Genomic DNA, 19687 nt, shown 5'->3' on the forward strand with positions numbered 1-19687 from the left:
GGTAAACGGCGTTTCCATGTGCTGCTCTGGTTTGCCAGAAGCAGCTTTGTCATGCTGGCCACATGACCTGGAAAGCTATACGCCGGCTCCCTCGGCCAATAATGCGAGATGAGCGCGCAACCCCAGAGTCGGTCACGATTGGACCTAATGGTCAGGGGTCCCTTTACCTTTACCTTTAAAGCTGCCTTACTTTTGAATATATTTTGTCACAAAGCATGCATTTTTATATGCTTTAAACTTAAAACTTTTATATGCTTTTAGCTTAAAATGCCCATTTAATATATTATGAGCTGAGAACTTTATCACAAAATTTGGAGAAATGGGAAATTTGAAAGATACCTGTGTTCCAATGTGTGTGTTAATTTTGGGAAGCTTGAATGGCAGCAGTGCTCCTGCCTGAATCATGCTGCTCCCTTGCCCTGGTCCAGGTAAGCAGTAGCAATACAGGTGTCGGGAGGGTGGCTCCATCCTACCTCACATACAACTAATGTCCCTAGATCAGGCATGTGATATCACCAGCTCTGCTCTCATGCTGGTTTTCAGTTTTTGAGACTCTGACTAAAGTGGACTGATAGGTTTCTTATTTTTCTCCATAATGAATCCTCTCTTATACATCATATAGCACATTATGGGCCCAAATAGTCCTGTTGCCCTCTTTTCCAAGAATACACCTGAAGATCAATGTTTGTGAAGCCACCAGCCTGAATCTGGATTTGAACCTATACCCCATATTCAAATCCCTTTGTAGTAAATTAGCTGTTAAGAAACGTTGTGAATGTCCCCTGGAGATGGTCCCACCCCCCAGCTTAATGCAACCGTTCCATGAGAGCTTGTGGAGCATTAACACTGTAAATGCTGTTTACATGCTAATGAGTTGCCACATAACTTCGAAGCAACGTGGTAGATTTACGTATGTTTGGGAACAAAGACACAGCTTTTCGATCAGACTAATGGCTTGGAAGTGGCATCAGAAAACATGCTGGTAATCACATTTGACGGCTAGGATTGATGGCTGATGGCTTGTAAAGGGCAATGCACTGGAGTGATATCAGGGAGCTTTTAATAATGCTTGGCAAATGATCAGGCTGCTCAGTCAATCATTGTGCAGATGCCAATACCACCCCCCCTTTCACCTAGGGATGCAGCAGAGCATGTTACAAAAATAAAAGCCGGGTGCAGAATTTCAGTTCAAGATACTGATCAAAAATAATATCAGGATAAATTATAATACTTGTATCATTACTTCCTGTTTTTTTAAATATATATATATATATGATGGTTTTCATTAATTGTATCTGCTTTCCACTTTGTTTTTTGCCTTTGATGGGGGTGGCAGCTGGTTTAGAAGAAACAGCCAAAACTGGTAGTTTTCTCATGGAGCTTGATGGACAAATTGCTTGTACAGTCTGAATTGGTTGCCTGGTTAGTGATTACTAATGGGTCTGCCCTTCCTTCCCAGACTTGGTGCTTGCTGAATATTTTCTCCTTCCTGACCCCTTCCAGTTCTGCTTCAATCTACTAAGTAAGCCAAGCCTCAGACTTTATTTCGGGACATTGTGCCCATCACTTGTCTGACTCGATGAGCTGTTTTGCATGTGATGCTAAACTAAACTGTGGTTTAGCATGAACGAGCCATAAATCTTTACAAATCTCTCTATTCCTTGTTGTTGTTGTTTTAATATTGAAATTCTTTAATAGGCTCAGATCCTGGCTCCTCAGAGTACCTGGGCAGTTGTAACTCTGAGGAGGAGAGGGACTATTATCTGTTATCCCTGACTACATTGTGTTTATGCTGCCAGCATTGGATTCTGCAACCAGTCTGCACGCCTTTGCCTACTCATATCGAGGAAGGGACTGCCAACTCCTTTGAGGATCAAAAAAGGCTTTGCAGTGCTTCCACTGACCAAGGCCCCACAGCCCCAAACCTCACTACAAAGAAGGTGTCAGTGGCTTCACCAAAGGACAGTGGCCCTTTAAGTGGCACATTGCACTTCTCAGGTGGTGGGTCTTCAGTCTTGTTACTCAAAGCCAGACTATAAAGCTCTGACAATCACAGAAAGCCAGTGCTGAGATAGTTGGTCCTCCCTGTTCTCAGCTGAAGGATTGCTGCCTGTGGTCTGAACCTCTTTGCTCCTGCAGTCGATTCAGCCACCTTGTTGCTGTCCAGGGTCCTGATGAAACTGACCCTGCCTCCCTCTTTTTGGGATGGAGATTACTATGGATCAGGACAAGTTTATACTTTTGTCTATATTGTTGCAATCTTTATTTTGTAGGCTCCCCCCCCCTCGTTCTGCCCCCGCTCACTCTAATCATTCCCTATCAGTCCTTACTTTATTTATGCTTCACAAACACCCAAACTGGCCAGCTGTCTGTGCTATGAATTCTTAATTCACAGACCAGTAAACCACGCTGGGTATTCTTCCATGGTCCCTCTTTTGATCGCAACATTTCAGATAGCTGAACTTTACTTCCACAACTGCCTGTGTGTTAACAGTTTTGCCCGTACTTAAAGCTCAATTCATATATAATATATCACATACATATTTTATCACACACAGGGACTTTGCATTATTTATCACATGCATGGAAACATTAAGGATGCAGACATGCATACAGAGGATGCTTTCTTACATAAATACCCTTCTTAGGCGTGTAAAATGTTGACATTGGTAACATCACAGTCTCTTTCTTCGTGTACAAGTCTAATTTCCCCCCTTACACGAACTTCCTTTAAACACTGCATCTGCCGCTGAATATTAATCGCACCCCCAAAGTTAGAAGGTAGAACTTCTTTTGAAAAAAGAATCTTAAAGGTGCTAGAGTACCCTTCATGTAGGATTCTTCAACCATTTTCAGAGAGCACATCTGTAATGGTTGGACAGAGTAGGCTTGCAGTATCAAGCCCCACCCCCAACCCATTAGTGTACACTAGCTTTGCCAAGTGTCTAGCTAACTATGGCTCTTCCTCTCCCTTCCTCGCATAGCAACAACCACTTACATCAGGCTACAGAAGAAGGAGAGCTCCATTGGCTCTGCTGAGAGAACAACTCCTTATGGCTTCCTATCTCCCAGTACTATTTCCATCCCAGTTCATAACTGCATCTTGAACCAGAGCACAAGGTTGCTTTTTTCCTTCTGCCTTCCCATCACTTTTTTTGTTTTGTACCATGTCTTTTTATGTGGTAAGCCAGAGGGAAGATACTGTCTTGCCTCAACTGTTCTTTGAGACTGTTCAGCTGGGGAAAGGTTGTAGCTCAGTGGTAGAACATATGCTTTGCATGCAGAATGTCCCAGGTTCAATCCCTGGCATCTCTAGGCAGGGATAGAAGAGGCCCCTGCCTGAAACCCTGGAGAGCTGCTGCCAGTCACTGGACAATACTGGGCTATATGGACCAATGGTCTGACACAGTAGAAAGCAGATTCCCATGTTCAGCTGAAGAGCAATATAAAAGTGCTTTAGATAAACAAATAAATGACCATATGTTCATGCCAACACCAGTTCCAGGATTTGGTGTGTCTTACAAACAAACTGTAAACAGATCAAGACATTGGCAGAATGTAAAAACCCGCAGTTTCAAAATATGTATGGGATATATACAGGAATAGATATATAAAAGAATATGTTAAGATAATTTGGAGTGTGCAGGAAGATGAGAAGAAATGTAAAGAACCACAGAAAGAGGGAGAAAGGGGGTTCCGGTTTCCGCCTGCAGGAATGGCGGACCTGTTTTCCATCTCTCTGACCTTCGTAAGGAATTTGGCGGTTGCTAGGGGAGTAAATGGCAACCCCCTACCCTCTCCGGGGGTTACGGAGAGGGGCCGCTGGCCCGCGATGCCCCCAGACCCACTCCGACTGTTTTTGGAGTGGGGGGAGCTTGGGCTGAGCACTTACGACGGCCAGGACTCCCGGACGCTAATCTGCATGGCGGGGATTTCCATGGTTAAAGAAGATAATTAGGCTTAAATCTATGGACATACTTCAGAAGGAGGGGAAGAAGCGCTGTTTACTGCTGAGAATTTTAAGCTGCTGAGTGAGAGGAGTCAAAGAATGTACGGCATCTGGAAGAAGGATTGATGGGGACGGAGCGATAAGGGAAGCAAGTTTTTATTTTTTCTTCATATTGTTGCCTCGTACCTTCCCGGACGCGATGTCCTGGCTTGTTTGGAGTGAAAGAGAAGCAAAAGACTGTGTGAGTTGAACTCTATAGCTGTTGTTACTGAGCATATTTCTTAAAGATGTGAAGTTGCCGATGAGAAAAGCCCCCCCCTAGTCAGACGGAAGGAGCTCTGGACGCGTTCGGAGGATTTATGAGCTGTGACGCACTTTAAATTGGAGCAGCGACCTGAAGCTAAGTTCAGCTATAGGGCAAGGAGATCCATTAATTTACTAAGAGTTCATGGTTGGATGTTTGGGTCTCCTGCCTGAAAAAGCTGTAAATTCTATAAAGATAAATAAATCGTAAATCTTCATGGCTATGAGAGAAAATGAAAGTGGTTTGAGCCTTTCAAGATGGCGCTGCTACTTCGTCGCAACAGGGAGCTCCACTAAGAAGATTTATGGGGAGGCTGGATTGATTAACTCACACAGGAGAAAGAACATCTGTGAAACTTCGTTTGATATTTATCTCAGCAGCTGGAACAATCGGATGAAAGTGGAAAACACCTATGTGACTGTAAGGGGAAGATTTGGAATATTATGAGCTTGGAGGACGATTTGAACTTTAGAAATAAGACGGCAGTGGACAGTTGCGAGGAATTCCCAATTTCTTGAAGCATGGGAACCCAAAAATAAATTATTTAGATGATTTGGCATAACATTCGGTTTGATTGATATATATATGTGTATAATTTGAAATATTGAATGTGATATAATTGGTTTTAATTGGAAAATTAATAAAAATATTTTTTAAAAAAAAAAACAGAAAGAGGGAGAAAGGAGTCAGAGTTTGAAATGTTAAAATTATGGTTGAATAATTGTAATATATATAAATGAAAATTAAAAATAATTTTAAAAATATATTTGGAGTGTCCTTGAGCAAGATGCTATGACTGCATCCCTGAGTGCAACTACCCCCTCCACTGCCCATTGTTTTGTTCTCCTTGGGCCCAATTGGCACCATCTACCAGAAAGAGAGGGCAAAGTGTATAGAGGTTACTGTTCCTTCTTTTCACTCCACTCATTGCTTGCTCACTAGGAGAGGGAATCAGGAGGAAGAGCAAGGCCAGGTCACAGTAAGGGTTGGCGGTGGGCCCCAGACTGGGGTATGGACCTCAATCGATGCCCAGTGATGCCAACTCTCAATGCTGACCCTGGTGCATAAAAAGTGATGACAGGTAGCGTTGTCCATGGGTGTTGGGCATTTTTAATGGTAAATTATGGCCCACTGACTGTCATCTTCTTCAGAAGAGCAGAAAGTAAACCACATGTGGAGGTGATTGTTGTGGGAGAGTTATAACAGAGCCCCGTGAAACCTGCTGTGTACCCTTTTCTCTATGAGTGCAAGGTGCATGCTTATATCCTGATACATTGCATTTCATGGATTGTTTATTATCCGCCAAGCAACTTTCTGATGGGATGTGTGCTAAGTAAGAAGCTTTTTTTCAAATGAGGAAAAATGGGCACTGAACCTTTTTTATTCCCCAAACAGACTCTTCATTACCTCAGTGGTTACCCATGAAGTGATCCAAATAGCTAAGAAGCAAGTATATTTAAGACACATGGGGCTATGAATTTGTGGCAGCTCCAATTACTGTGGTGTGGTATTGATTATATGTGGTGACTTACAATGAAGTTACAGCTATTGGCTGCATTAGGCTACAATTTATCCTAATTGTATGTATATTAGCAACTCGAGTACCAGCATATGAAGTGTTCTCGATTCTATGATGCATCAGGGCCATAGCTGCCAAGTTATCCCTTTTTTAAAGGGATTTTCCCTTATGCTGAATAGGCTTCCTCGCGAGAAAAGGGAAAACTTGGCAGCTATGATCAGGGCTAATGCTTGATGGTGTTATAATCTTAACTTTAGGAATTCAGAAGTCTTGCGCTGGCCCCTTCTTGTGTAACAGGAAGCTTGGGGTGACATTCAACTGAATAACTGCAAGCGCAGTAGGGCTTTCTCCTCTCTCCCACCGATATACCCCACACAGTCCCCAAACTTTCTCTGGAGGATTTGGAGAAAACCCAGAACAGATCTAGGGGACATGCGGGTAGAGGAGAGGGAGAGAACAAGTGCTGACAGAACATTCACCTTAGTGCTACATTGAATACAACCCCTAATATTAATGCTATTACATGTTTGGGCAGGAAAGAGATGAGTGAGTTTCCCTAAAATCAATCAATGTGAAGGGGGGGGGAAACCAACCCATGGGTTTATCTGCACTGTCTACTGGTCACAACTAGACCATTATTTATAAAGGAAATCATTGGCAAAAACCTTGAAAGAGCCAACTTTAATCCTTCAAGTGGCTTCCACAGTGAACCTTCTCCTTAAAGCTGGTGATATAAAACTCAGCAGCTTTCTTTGGCGTGGGAATAAGAAAAGCATCCGCTAGATTTATTTGCTCTGAATAATCTACCTTTACAGTATGAAGTTGTCCTTGAAGCAGGCAGGTAGGAGTTAAAGACCACAAAGACGCAGGCTGAAGAAAATACCAATGGTATCAAGGAAACTTAAGCAGCCTAAGGTGCATCTGTTATATATTGTACTAGTTACAGGTAGGTAGCCGTGTTGGTCTGACGTAGTCAAAACAAAATGAAAAAAAATTCTTCCAGTAGCACCTTAGAGACCAACTAAGTTTGTCATTGGTATGAGCTTTCGTGTGCATGCACACTTATTCAGATTCATAAACCGAGGTGTTCATAAACCAAGGTTCCACTGTATATCCAAGCCAAGGAAGAACCTATGGCCATAATTCTTACCCTTTTATTGTCTGGGTGACTGCGTACTCAATAATTGTTGTAAAAGCAAGGTAGATCTAAACCGTGGCATTTGGCGTGTATTTTTGTGGACAGCTGGTTGTTGGATAAGTTTGCCACCTTCTCTTAATTGTTGCAAACAGCAAAAGAGGCAAATGAGCTTAGATTTCTCTGGGGACAAAAAAACACAGCTTTGATTTTAAAAAGTTCTCATTTAGTATGTGATGCGGACAAGTTTAATAATGGATTCTGTTATAGCAAATCAAGAGTGATTAGATTAAATATGCTTAGAGAATAAAGCACTTTCCAAGATCAACAGGATAATAAATATTGTTTCTATCCATGCGGCTTTTCTAAATACTTTTTGAAGTAATGTTCAGCACCCAAAATGTTCAGCACTTGGGTTTTGTCATACTTGACAAGCTGTCAGCTTTAATGAAAATGTTTTCTATCAGAAATTACATAGGTTTTCCCTTTCTATTTTTTCTGTCATCTTTTATGTCTAGCATTTTATGTTTTAGCAGAGCTGGTTGTTCAAGCCTTATGTAAGTATGTAAAATCTGTTGAGAAAAATAAGGAAAGATGTGTGCAGTTCTAAACAGTGCCTATTGGTGGGAATTGGATACTGTCAGATTTAACTGTGACATGTGGCAATACGTAGCTATTAATGTCTGGCTGACATCATTTTAACGAGGATAAGGCAAAAAAGGTTGATGTTGCATACAGAATGTAAAGGTTTTGTGCACCTTGTTGGATGCTGAGATTCCTTGCAGAAATACATTTCCAGGGTTCCCTAGGAAGAAGAAATGACTATTGGCAGACCAATCCAAAGAGGGTTGGGGATGAAGGACATGTGGCAATAATTGCAGGGGCAGCTTATGTATGCTTCCCTTCTGTGGGCAGGGATCCAGTGGGTGGGCTGTGTGGAAGATGGCTGGCAGGGGCTGGAACTAGACAGGGAGAAGAAGCAGTGCTGAAAGAAAAATAGCCAAACAGGGCTTCTGTGGTGCAGATATACCATATAGGGCTGCAGTGGATTTCCCCAGTTTCAGTTTGGGGGCCAAAATGAGTGGTTTCAGGGAATGGAGACAGAAACATTCCTGGAAAAACAACAACCCTTAATTATAAGAACCTTTTTAGAATTCCGGCCATTGTTTCCTATATCTGTGGCTGGTACTTTGCAGAAAGTAGAAAGGGTGAAATTGTTCTTTGTCTACTTCTTGGATTAGTCACACAGGCCGTTTCAGACAATCAGAATGATCAGAAATCCTTGCATTAACCTTTACAAAGAGCCATGCCTGCATGGGGCTATTTTATACAATTGGTGAATTCATTTGCCAAACTCTAGTTGTCATCCTTCTGTGGCTTTCTTCTTGAATTCTTCTACAGCTGTTTAATGGATGGGACTTGGATCTAGGACAACCCAAATTTAAACCTCCATTCAATCACAAAACTCACTGGGTCACTTTGGGCCAGTCACTATATTTCTGCAGTACCTACCCTCACAGAGTGGTGGTTAGAATAATATTAGATAAATTCTATGTACGTTGCCCAAAGCACATTGGAGAAAAGGCAGCACACAAATGTTACCTAAAAGTTTAATATCATTGGCTCCCCCCCTTCACATTCTAATTCCAAACTTTCTTTCCTTTTTTCATGTAATGAGTCTGGTGTGGTCTGATACGGCATTATTATTCATATCATCATATGTAATTATGTATATCAGCCCATTTAATTATGATATATCTCATACTCAGGTTTAGTGCTAACATAAAATAATATGCTTTTATATTTTTCACTGGCTGACTCACATCTAATAAGTAATTTCATTCCCCTCTTCCATTTTATTTAAAATATCTTTACACTCTCTGCGCTGCAGCAGTGATGAATACTGAATTAATTATATCTTTCTACAAGCGATTCCACAATATACTGTGTGTGTTGTTGTTGTTTTAAAATGATATTTCTTTAGGAAGTGACATTGAGTTAAAGATAGGTAGTGACACACCGGCGGATCATTTATGAGTCTAATCATTGACAACAATGTGGATTTTGGGTGTTTGACAGGAAAATTTGCAGTTCTTTGGGGTAGGAGAGTCTCAAAGCTTTGCTGATTTGTAAAACTCCACATATTCTTATGTCTTTCAGGATCTAGATTTCTCATCACATCCACGGGAGCCTTGTATATTATAGATGTACAGAATGAAGATGGATTGTATAACTACCGATGTATCACACGGCACAGATACACTGGAGAAACACGGCAGAGCAACAGTGCTAGACTTTTTGTATCAGGTATGACATGACACTTGCTGAACAGGAAGTACCATATACAGTGGCACCTCGGTTGATGAACACAATTGGTTCTGGATGTCTGTTCATAAACTGAAGCGAACTTTCCCATTGAAAGTAATGGAAAGTGAATGAATCCGTTCCAGATGGGTCCGCAGCGCTCATAAAGCGAAAATTCGTAAACCGGGGTGTTCATAAACCGAGGTTCCACTGTATTCTGGTGTATAAGACGACTGGGCGTATAAGACGACCCCCAACTTTTCCAGTTAAAATATAGAGTTTGGGATATACTCGCTGTATAAGAAATACGACCCGGCGTATAAGACGAACCCCAACTTTTGAGAAGATTTTCCTGGGTTAAAAAGTAGTCTTATATGCAGGAATATACACTTCATTGTTTTGTGTCTGCCCAGGATCTAGCCTTTTGGGGAAATTTTTGCTTTTCTCTTTTAGACTGAGAAGTTGCTTGTCTAGCAGCTTGAAGGTAGACATCCTTGGAGGATCCAGATCTGTTTAAGGTTGTAGTGGGAAACTACAGATCTCCCATCGTCTCTAGCCATTGGCCATGCAGGCTTAAGGGTTTGCGAGTCCATCAACATCCGAAAGGCCACAAGTTCTCCACCCCTCATTTAACAGTTGCTGCTGTGCACTTCATTTGCCAAAGGAACCCCCAAATGCCAGAGAAATGAAAGGGGTAGCAAAATGGTGGCAAAGGAGAAGTGGCAGCCTTGGTTAAAACAGGAAATGTGTGGCAAAGTGGAGAGGCGAGTTTTGGAAAGAGTGATATGCTGCATAGGTGGCCTCTACCATATTGAGTTGAGTCCATTCTTAACAAACGAGAAAAGTTGTCAAAGTCAATTGAAGAGGGAAACGTGTCTAAAAATAGCTGTTAATACCAGTAGGAACAATCTTCTGGAAAAAGGAAGATCACACTCCTGCAATGAGGAATGCCTTGATGAGCTTTTGCAGGCTTCCATGCCCCAAAGCTAGGTTTATCTTTAGACTGTGTGTTTGACAGACTAGATCACAATCCCTTCCAATGAATCTGAGACTCTGGAATGAATTGATCCATTGTGTTTCCAAGGATGAATAGATAAACACAAGCTTCATTCTTAAGGCAAATGGAACCAACCCTAAGACAGAAATGTGACGTTATTTGGATGGAGATCTATGGTTGGTGAATGAGGACTGTAACACTTTGTGCTAGTGGAAACCTTTTGCCAAACACTTTTGCTAACAACATTTCCTCCAGACTTTTGTTACCTAGTTGGGGGGGGGAGAGAGAGAGAGACTGAACAATAAGATTTTGTAGTTGTTCCCACCTCTGCATCACTAGCTAGAAGGTCCACCATGCACAGTTAGTAGTCAGGTATAGTGGACTCTCTCTGAACTCAGGTCAGGGGGTGGGCCAGAGGATGGGAAAATAAAACTGCTCCTTATTGTGAAGGCAGCCAATTTCATGTGACTCTACTGGGCTCCTAATCTCTCATGGAAATAACCCTTGTTATTCTGTTAAGCCAATGATTCCCGTCTTTTAATAGCACAGCAATGGGAGAGGAGACAAAGCAGGTGACTGATTCTTCTAGAACAGAGGTCTTTAACCAGTCCAGTTCCAAGACCCACATTTGAATTCAAAGGTGCAACATAGGAACCACGTTAACCTTTTCATTTTTGATTTATACTTAATCGTGCTAGTATGCATACTGCTCAGCATTACTTCTAAATGAAAAGTAGGCTGGCAGTGTGGCAGGAGAAAGGCATGAGCATGTGGTTGGCCAGAAATAGGTACCTTTAAAAAGAAAATAAAAATAGCTTGTGCCTTTCTCCTGTGACATTGCAGCACTCATGTAAACTGATAAAATGAGCATCTCGTCAGTACAATGTGTTCTAGTTGGGAGATACATGTCTGGTCAGCCTAAGCTGGAATCCAACATGGCGGCATCAACTTTGCTGTGACCCACCTGGTGCGGCCTTGCAACCCACCTGTGGGTCTCTACCCATTGGTTGAAAACCTACGCTCTAGAACAGGCATCCCCAAACTGCGGCCCTCCAGATGTTTTGGACTACAATTCCCATCTTCCCTGACCACTGGTTCTGTTAGCTAAGGATCATGGGAATTGTAGGCCAAAACATCTGGAGGGCTGCAGTTTGGGGATGCCTGCTCTAGAAGAAGAGGAATTTAGATGGTTCCTCATCTAAAATATTGTGGCCCTAAGAAACCACTTTCTTTCTTTTCTTTCTTTTAGACCCAGCAAACTCGGCTCCATCTATTTTGGATGGGTTTGACCACCGTAAAGCCATGGCGGGACAGCGAGTGGAGCTGCCTTGCAAAGCATCTGGGCACCCAGCACCAAAGTACCGCTGGCTGAAGGACAATGTACCCTGGGAGCCTGACAGCAGGTTCCGGCCAACAGTGACAGGCCTGCTGATAGAAAACACACGCTCCTCGGACACAGGCAACTACGTGTGCGAGGTGTGGAACAATTACGGCACAGCCGAGGTGATAGGTCGCTTGCACGTGAAACGTAAGTGTGTCGTAGAGCGCTGGAGTTTATCACCTGGGAGTGCAGGAGGGGGGCTGTCGTGGCAAACACATGTGGCATGTTAGTTTTTGCTTAATAGGGAAAAATTAAAATATTGGGGAGCGGAGGCTAAGTTCAATGGAACTTAGTTCCAGATAAGTGTGTATTGGAATGCAATCTTAATTCATAATTTACAAATGCAATCCACGTGGTTCTCTTTATAGTGAGGTCAGTGGGGAATTGCCATTTTATCCTTGGGTTATTTTGCTGGTCCACGGCAGCCATTATACCAGAAACAATAGTGGGAGGGGGCGAAGAAGGGGGAGAGAGTGGACAAATAAGAGAGCATTTCACCCTTCCTTGTTTGCCTTTTGCGAACTAGGTTTTTCTGGGTTTTTTCATCATTTTGTGGTCAAAATTTCATGATTAAGAATGCATTAGAAATCTCCCCATAGGAATCAATGGAAATTGCTCATTGTGTTAAGCGCTCACCTAACAAATGAATTCCTGAGAACACATTGTGTTCAGATAGTGGGGCCTGCTATCCACCCTATTTGGTGTCCATGCGTAGACACAAGAATTGGGAGTGGAAGAACTCCTCCTGGCCTTGGCCCCAATGTTTCCCCCTGAGTCCCCGGGACATCTGTCTATTAAGTATGATGAGTGCAAAAGGGAAGCTTAGCTGAGAACATATGCAGGATTTCACACAATTGGGAACCCTGCATGCAAGTAGGCTCCCCCTTTGCACAAGTTAGGCTTGGTGTGCGGGTGCCCATGGGGGGTGAGCAAGGAGTGTAATGTCAGAGTTTGAAGCAGAAGACCCAGTCTTGCTTTCTCCACATATTTAGCACTCTTTGTTATTGGCAACATTGAAAGAGGATTTATGCTGTAATGGACGGTGCATGCTTTCCATTGCTTGTTGCTAGGGGTAGTATACTGATAACAGCCGAGAGTGAGAGTTGCTTCACGCTTTACAAGGTAATCCTGTTTGTGGCAACTACTCTAGTGTTATACCCCGGCTTGTGCATTAAAGACCCAAACAGCAAAAATATTTAATTACCGTAACTGCTCGGAGATATGCACCAGGAGACTGTAATGTGGAAGAAACACATTTTCTCTAACACTGTGCAACTCCTACAACCAAACTTAAAATGGCTGCCACCATAGTGTCTCTCCTGGTATCCCCCGGAACTGCTCTGCCCAATGCACCTATTCACAGGATTCTTTAATTCCTGCTTTCATTGGGATTACTCCTCAACAAAATTATCGGGGATTTCAGGTGCCATCTCAGGTGCTGCCTCAAAATAATATCCTTTGTCCTGCGAGCATCTTCTTCTAATAGATGCTTTGAAGTTAAGGTTCTGGGGTGGTAAAGGAAAGCATTGTGTACATTTATGGGGACATTCTTTACTACCCACTGCCAAGGAGAAGCAAAATGGGAAGGGATCCCATTTCAAAAGCCTTTTTCTTTTCTTTTTTTGAGCCCATGGGGCTCACAAAACCCTAAAGCCAGCTTCACAGAATACACCATTGGCTACAGCTCACCGGATCACCTACCAATCTGTTTCCCCCATCATCTTTCTAATACAAACTCGCCTGTTTTTCCTAATTGCCTCTTTCCTTTCCTCTTGAATCTGTAGAGCCTCTAAAAGCCACTATCAGTCCACGGAAAGTGAAGAGCAGTGTTGGTAGCCAAGTGTCCTTGTCCTGCAGCGTGTCTGGAACAGAGGACCACGAACTCTTCTGGTACCGAAATGGTGAAGTCATCAACACTGGGAATAATGTCAGGATCATTGGAATCAATCATGAAACCCTTATTATGGATGGCATGGCCAAAAGCGATGGTGGGGCATACCAGTGCTTTGTACGCAAAGACAAGATGTCCGCACAAGACTACGTTCAGGTGGTGCTAGAAGGTCAGTCGTGCCCTGTGTATTTTCAAAAACTCGATATAGAAATGTGCATTGTAGTGACAACCCAACTGATCACGTCTTGGAAGTAAATAGTTGCAGAAGTAGGTGGGGCTGATAGGTGCATCTATGCGAGCAGAGCCTGGACGAATTGGTGTTCAGAAGTCAAGTTGTTTAGGGTGCATTCAGACGTGGGGAATAGTACGTTATTTTTCCTAATTGTAATGCTAGAGTTTCTGTTGTGTTTGTAATATTCCTTTCATACTGCAGTACCCATTGTGTTATGGAACGGTGGCTTTTTGACCAATGTACCGGCATGTTGTGCTTGATATCATTTATACCACTGGGCATGGCATGACACAGCAACAAACACGATTGGGCAACGTTGCTACTCCCCTACCCTTTCTGTGCCTGCATACTGCTATTCCTCCATGAAAACAGCAGGGGGGAAACTGTGTGCTGGTGTACCACCCAAGATTCTGTCACTTTACTCCCACAATTTTCCAGGTTAAGGGTCTGCAGATGGATTTTTTTTCTGGAATCCAATAACAGAAATGAATGCTAAACACGCACCATATTTCATTAGTTTTCTGAAAGTGGCTTTTATGTCATGTGAAAGCTCGAATATAATGCAGAATTTCACAAAGAAATGGCAGGGAAATGGAACGAACTGCCAAGTGAATGCAGCCATAGTAACCATTGTTAAAATAATTCTTAAACTGTGCCATGCTTTCTGTCTAATTCTGAATACTTAGGCTTGCTTTCAAGGCTGTAGATGAAAAGCTGGAATAGTTTTCTGGGCAGAGGTGCAGAAGGAGCATGTTTATTTCTTGCATCTCAGTTTTGCATTTAAGTGGCTTAGGGCAGCAGGGTAGGCAGAGAAGCCCCTTCCTCACTGACTTGGTGCTTGTAGCCAAATGGAAAGTCACATTCAGCAAATGAGTGTCATTGTGAATGGAAGGGGGAGGATGAGAACTGAGACCTGTGACATTGGATGGCTACTACAGTGTGTGGGATTGTGTGAGGGGCCAGAAATCACCCAGGATCTACTAGGAACATTCCATGATCTACCAGTAGATCACAATCTACCTGTTGGACATGCCTGCTCTATAAGGTGCAGATGCATTATTGACTTGCACCAATCAATCCCCTTGGGGGTAAGTCCAACCGCACTTCTTATTTTACATTTTTAACTTCCCCAATTATTTATGGGAAATCTGTGATACCAGGGCCTGGAAGCGAGAGACTGAGTATTACAGTATCCAGACAACACAGGTGAACTGTGATAGAAGCACATTCTTCTGTTTACATCATCTAGCCTGTACATTTGGTTCTGATGGGTACCAAAATAACAATACTGTAGAGTGCCAATAGGGTAGTCCAATAATGACTTCAGTGCCTACCATCTCTCTCCAAATGCCATGGTTGCCTTTGTCTTTTCCCTACTAAGTCCATGACTGAGAAGGGAAGAGTCTCTCTGATCACACCCCTTTTCAAAAACACTGTTGCCTTAAAGTCCAAGTCCATGTACCTGCCTAGGTTGCTTAATAATAAGAGCAACCCTGATAACAGTGATATTATGTGTTTATCACATGGGCTTTGCCCATAAAGGTGGCAAATGAATAAAGTTTTGTTTTATTCTTTTTTTAAAAAAGATGCATATTTTTAAATGCATAAGATACACTAGAGCAGGACAATGGATGTAAGAATAAAATGTGAGAATTGGCTAATACCAGTATCTGTCTTAGAAAATAAAGCCTTCAGTCTTTAGTGTTAAACAGAAGCACCAACAAAACGACAATATCCTTGTGGTTACAAACAAACCTTATGAGTCCTAGAAATTCCCATGTTTTGTTATTTACATTTCACCCCCAACTTTTTTTCTTTGGTAGATCAAATGTCTCTTGAAACAGTGGCAATCATAATATGTAACTGACACCTTGTTCCACATAATAATCAAGTGAAGAAAGTAATCAATTTGTCTAGAGAGTATGAGGCTACAGTGCAGCCCCTAGCATGGCCACTATTTTCAGAGTAGTCAGAGAAAAAGAAAGGAAGAGATTACCTGCCTAGGCCTAGTTACCTCAGCAACCATCTCCTGTGACTATGAGAGCCCAAGGAGCATATTGATCATCTATAATGATGTCGAGAGAGTGCTGGTTATCAGAGAACGACAGCAGGAATGATTTCAAAGACACTCAGGTCTCACTGGGAAAATAATGTCTACTTTCATCTGAAAAAAGCCTGTCACTGTTTTTTTTTTAACCTTGCACTGGGGAGGGGTGCAGAGGTACAGACTGAGCATGTTCCCTGATTTATTTGTCGTGTGTCAGTTCCCATTCAGGATAAAGAGCCTGTTGGGTTTTTTTGTCTTCTGAGATATGACGGCGCTAATGCAGAGAGAGAGGGTGGGAGGTGGTGGGTCTCTCTCTCTCTGTGTGTGTGTGTGTGTGTGTGTGTGTTGTGTGCGCACCCACACACCAAGGAGTCGGGCATAAACACATTTTGCTCTACTGCCTCACTTCTTCGAATAGGATTAGAATCAAGCAAGAGGGGGGAAGAAAGCAGGTGGATGGATCAGCATCTGACTAGATGCCCCTGTTGGAATATTTTCCTGTTTTAGTCTGCAGAAAATATACAAGTGGAAGTCGCTTGTGGATCATGGTGCAGAGCAGATGAAGATGGTGATGATTTTCATTTCTATCCTGCTTTATATCTTTAAGAAAAAAATCTTTATATCTTTAAGAAAAAGTGATTTACAACACATTAAAACATCACATGAAACAATCCAGAATAAAACATTACTTAAGAAAGTCAGATATAAAGTATACAATCAAAGCAACATAGTTAGCAGGAAACTAAAAGATTATCCAGATAAAACATTACGAAAAAGGAGCGGCACATACGCAGTCCGCCCTGGCGCGTGCATTGTGACATCACGACGCAGCCTGACGCATGTGTCATGACATCACGACGCACAAGCCAGGACAGACTGCGCATGTCCACACATGCGCGGTCCATCCGCGGCAGCCGGCACGCTGGTTTGGAGGAGGTGAGGGGTGGGCCAGGGGCCGGCGGCGTTGAGGGTGGCGAGGGCAGCAGGTGGCACACTCGGCCAGAGGAGGTGAGGGGCGGGCCAGGGGCCATCGGTGCTGCCCCTGTGCGCTGGCCCCGCCAGACTGGAGATAGGGGCAGCCCGCCCCTCCTTTGCTACACCCGTGCAACTGCAGAATGCACATTTAATGCAACAGAGTTAACAAGAAAGGAAGTCAAATATAAAATGCACATTTAAAATAGCATAAGAGAATAAAATATGACCATGAGCATAGAACATACCTGCTGCTGTTGCTGCCATTCCTGTCCATAGTAGTTCATGGTGGGGGGGTGGCTGTGGAAGCTCAGGCTCGATGACCTACCGTAGCTCTGCACTAAGAGGCAGCACTGCTACTCCACCCCACCCATCATTGTCCTGCTGTTGATATGTGACACTTACAGCTAACATGTTCCTTTTTACCTGGCAGGAGCTGTGGGTCTCTGCTCTTCAGCTTTGACAAAATGAAACAAGGGCTCAGAGCAATTAACACAGCCCATCCGTTAGCTGTAGGCCTGTGCATTCACAGAATGAGCAGAGAGTTTTTATGTATTCAAAGAGCACTTGTGCTTCCTTTGATGTCACGTTCCGTGAAGGCTATGATGATTATTGATTAAGATTGACAACTAGTCTGGTTGGGTCAGTGTGGAACATTCTGGCAGTTTGACCTGCCTAGCACTTTTGGTACCTTTGACCATGGTCATATCCACACATATATTTAAAGCACTATGATCCCAGAAACTGTAGTTTGTTGAGAGTGCTATTTAAGAACCACATTCTCCTCACAGAGCTATAATTCTGGAGTTCCTCATGAAGAAGGATTGATTTCTAAACTATCTAGGAATTGTAGCTCAGGTATGGGAACAGGGGTCTTCTAACAACCCTCAGCACTTGGTCATTTTGCTCCTGTTGCTATGCTGCAATAAACTTTGGTTTGGCATTACACGTCATCTGAACTTGAGGTTGATTGATAGCATTGTCAGGTATTTGGAATGTGTGAAAGTGAGAAATTGTGGTGTCAGGGGAAAATGTGGTACCCCCCCCCATTTTAGTAGTGATTAAAAAACCCTAAAAAGCTCAATATGTGCCTTTATAGGCATCCCAGTTGACTTAAATTCTTTTTTCCCACCCTGTAGATGGAACTCCCAAAATAATTTCTGCCTTCAGTGAGAAGGTGGTAAGTCCAGGAGAGGGTGTTTCCTTAATGTGCAATGTGAAGGGAACACCTCTTCCTACAATCACATGGACATTAGATGAAGATCCCATAATTAAAGATGGCAACCACCGGATCAGCCAGATCATCACCTCTGAGGGAAATGTGGTCAGCTACCTGAATATCTCCAGCACTCAGGTCCGAGATGGCGGGGTCTATCGTTGTACTGCCAACAACTCTGCTGGAGTCGTCCTGTACCAGGCTCGAATAAACGTAAGAGGTGCTTGTCAAATCAGCTCCTCCAAAAACAACAAACAAATTCAACTCATTGTAGTAAAGGAGAAGATGACTGCATGCAATGAGCTTTGCCATGGAATGCTTAAAAATGACTTCTTTAATGCTGTTTCCATTTTTCTCTGCAATCTCATGTAGAAACTAATATATTACTAATATATCACTCTGACTGTAATCCTAAACACTCTCCTTCCTCAAAATAAGTACCACAGAGGAGGCTTATTTCTGAATACAAATGCGTAGGATTGCACTGTCAATATAATATAAAACTGTCTCCCTGTACTAATCAATTCAGCTAATATTTTCAATGTGTTTTCATTTTTTTTCATTTTTTTGCTTGCATGTCTTTTTCTTCCTTTGTCGCTATCTATGTATGTAAGACATTTTGGTTTATTTCTATGTGGCATAATGCCTATTACTCTGCATAAATCAAAACGAGCATTAAGTTGTTTGATGATCTCAAAAATACTAGAGTACTGGCTCAGCTGTGTTTCTTCTTCCCCTCCTATATCTGACATTAATTAAATCTTCACCAGCCTTTAATTTGTAATTCAGCTCAGATTTTTATCATGTGTGTATTCCAGGGATGCAGGCACGGAGCAGAAGAGTTAATTAGTATGCCTGCTGTAGGGCTAGAAAAACTAAAAAGCACCAAACGATTAGGAAGACCCCTTAAGTGGCTCTTTGAAGTAAAAACTGTCACAGGCTGTGATTTCCAGTATCTAAAAGAATTGTATATTTAGAAGAAATTAATATTTCCTCTGCTTAAATACAGCCTTAAATTATTTTCAAGAGTTTCCTTTTACCTTTACAGGGCCAGCAAGCATCCGGCCAATGAAAAACATTACAGCAATAGCCGGGCGGGATACCTTCATTCACTGCCGTGTCATTGGTTATCCATACTACTCAATCAAGTGGTACAAGAATTCTAACCTGCTCCCTTTTAACCATCGCCAAGTAGCATTTGAAAACAACGGAACATTGAAGCTCTCCGATGTGCAGAAGGAAGTGGACGAAGGCGAATACACATGCAATGTTCTTGTTCAGCCCCAGCTGTCCACCAGCCAGAGTGTGCATGTGACTGTAAAAGGTAAAGGAAAGTCATACTTGCAGAATCGGGAGACAGGAATTGCGTTTGGTCTGGCTTAACACATTTCAATGAGTGTGAAGCATCCCACTCTTGTCTACAAAAACACCAATGGGCCGGTGTCTCCTCGGATATTATTCTAGTTTCCCACCAACAATTTCCATTCATAACCACCTTTAAAAGCACCCATTGCAGAAGCTTTGCTGTATCTGAGAACCGGTTGTGTTACATATCATATCATGGAAGCAGATGACTGAGGATGAGGCCAAGCCTTCTTGCATGAAGGTTCCTCAGGCCTTGTTAGCTAGCCCTTCGGATTCTGAGCTCAGTCATGACTGCGAAAGCTTCACATTCCAATACAGAAGCAGCGCAGTTCAAAGAGTCATTCCTTGCATTCCTATGCATGTCTAATTGAGTTC

General features: G+C 42.7%; 1 protein-coding gene across 1 annotated transcript in view; it reads left to right on the forward strand.

The window, feature by feature from the left end:
* DSCAM (DS cell adhesion molecule) overlaps window positions 1-19687 on the forward strand; it is a 333629-nt gene that overhangs the window by 179109 nt on the left and 134833 nt on the right. The window contains exons 4-8 of the mRNA XM_035116259.2: window positions 9068-9214; window positions 11458-11736; window positions 13374-13649; window positions 17871-18167; window positions 18996-19271. Of these exons, the coding sequence (XP_034972150.1) occupies window positions 9068-9214; window positions 11458-11736; window positions 13374-13649; window positions 17871-18167; window positions 18996-19271 (1275 nt within the window). The remainder of the gene's footprint in view (window positions 1-9067; window positions 9215-11457; window positions 11737-13373; window positions 13650-17870; window positions 18168-18995; window positions 19272-19687) is intronic.

Source organism: Zootoca vivipara, chromosome 4, assembly GCF_963506605.1.
Source record: "Zootoca vivipara chromosome 4, rZooViv1.1, whole genome shotgun sequence".
Taxonomy (NCBI): Eukaryota; Metazoa; Chordata; class Lepidosauria; order Squamata; family Lacertidae; genus Zootoca; species Zootoca vivipara.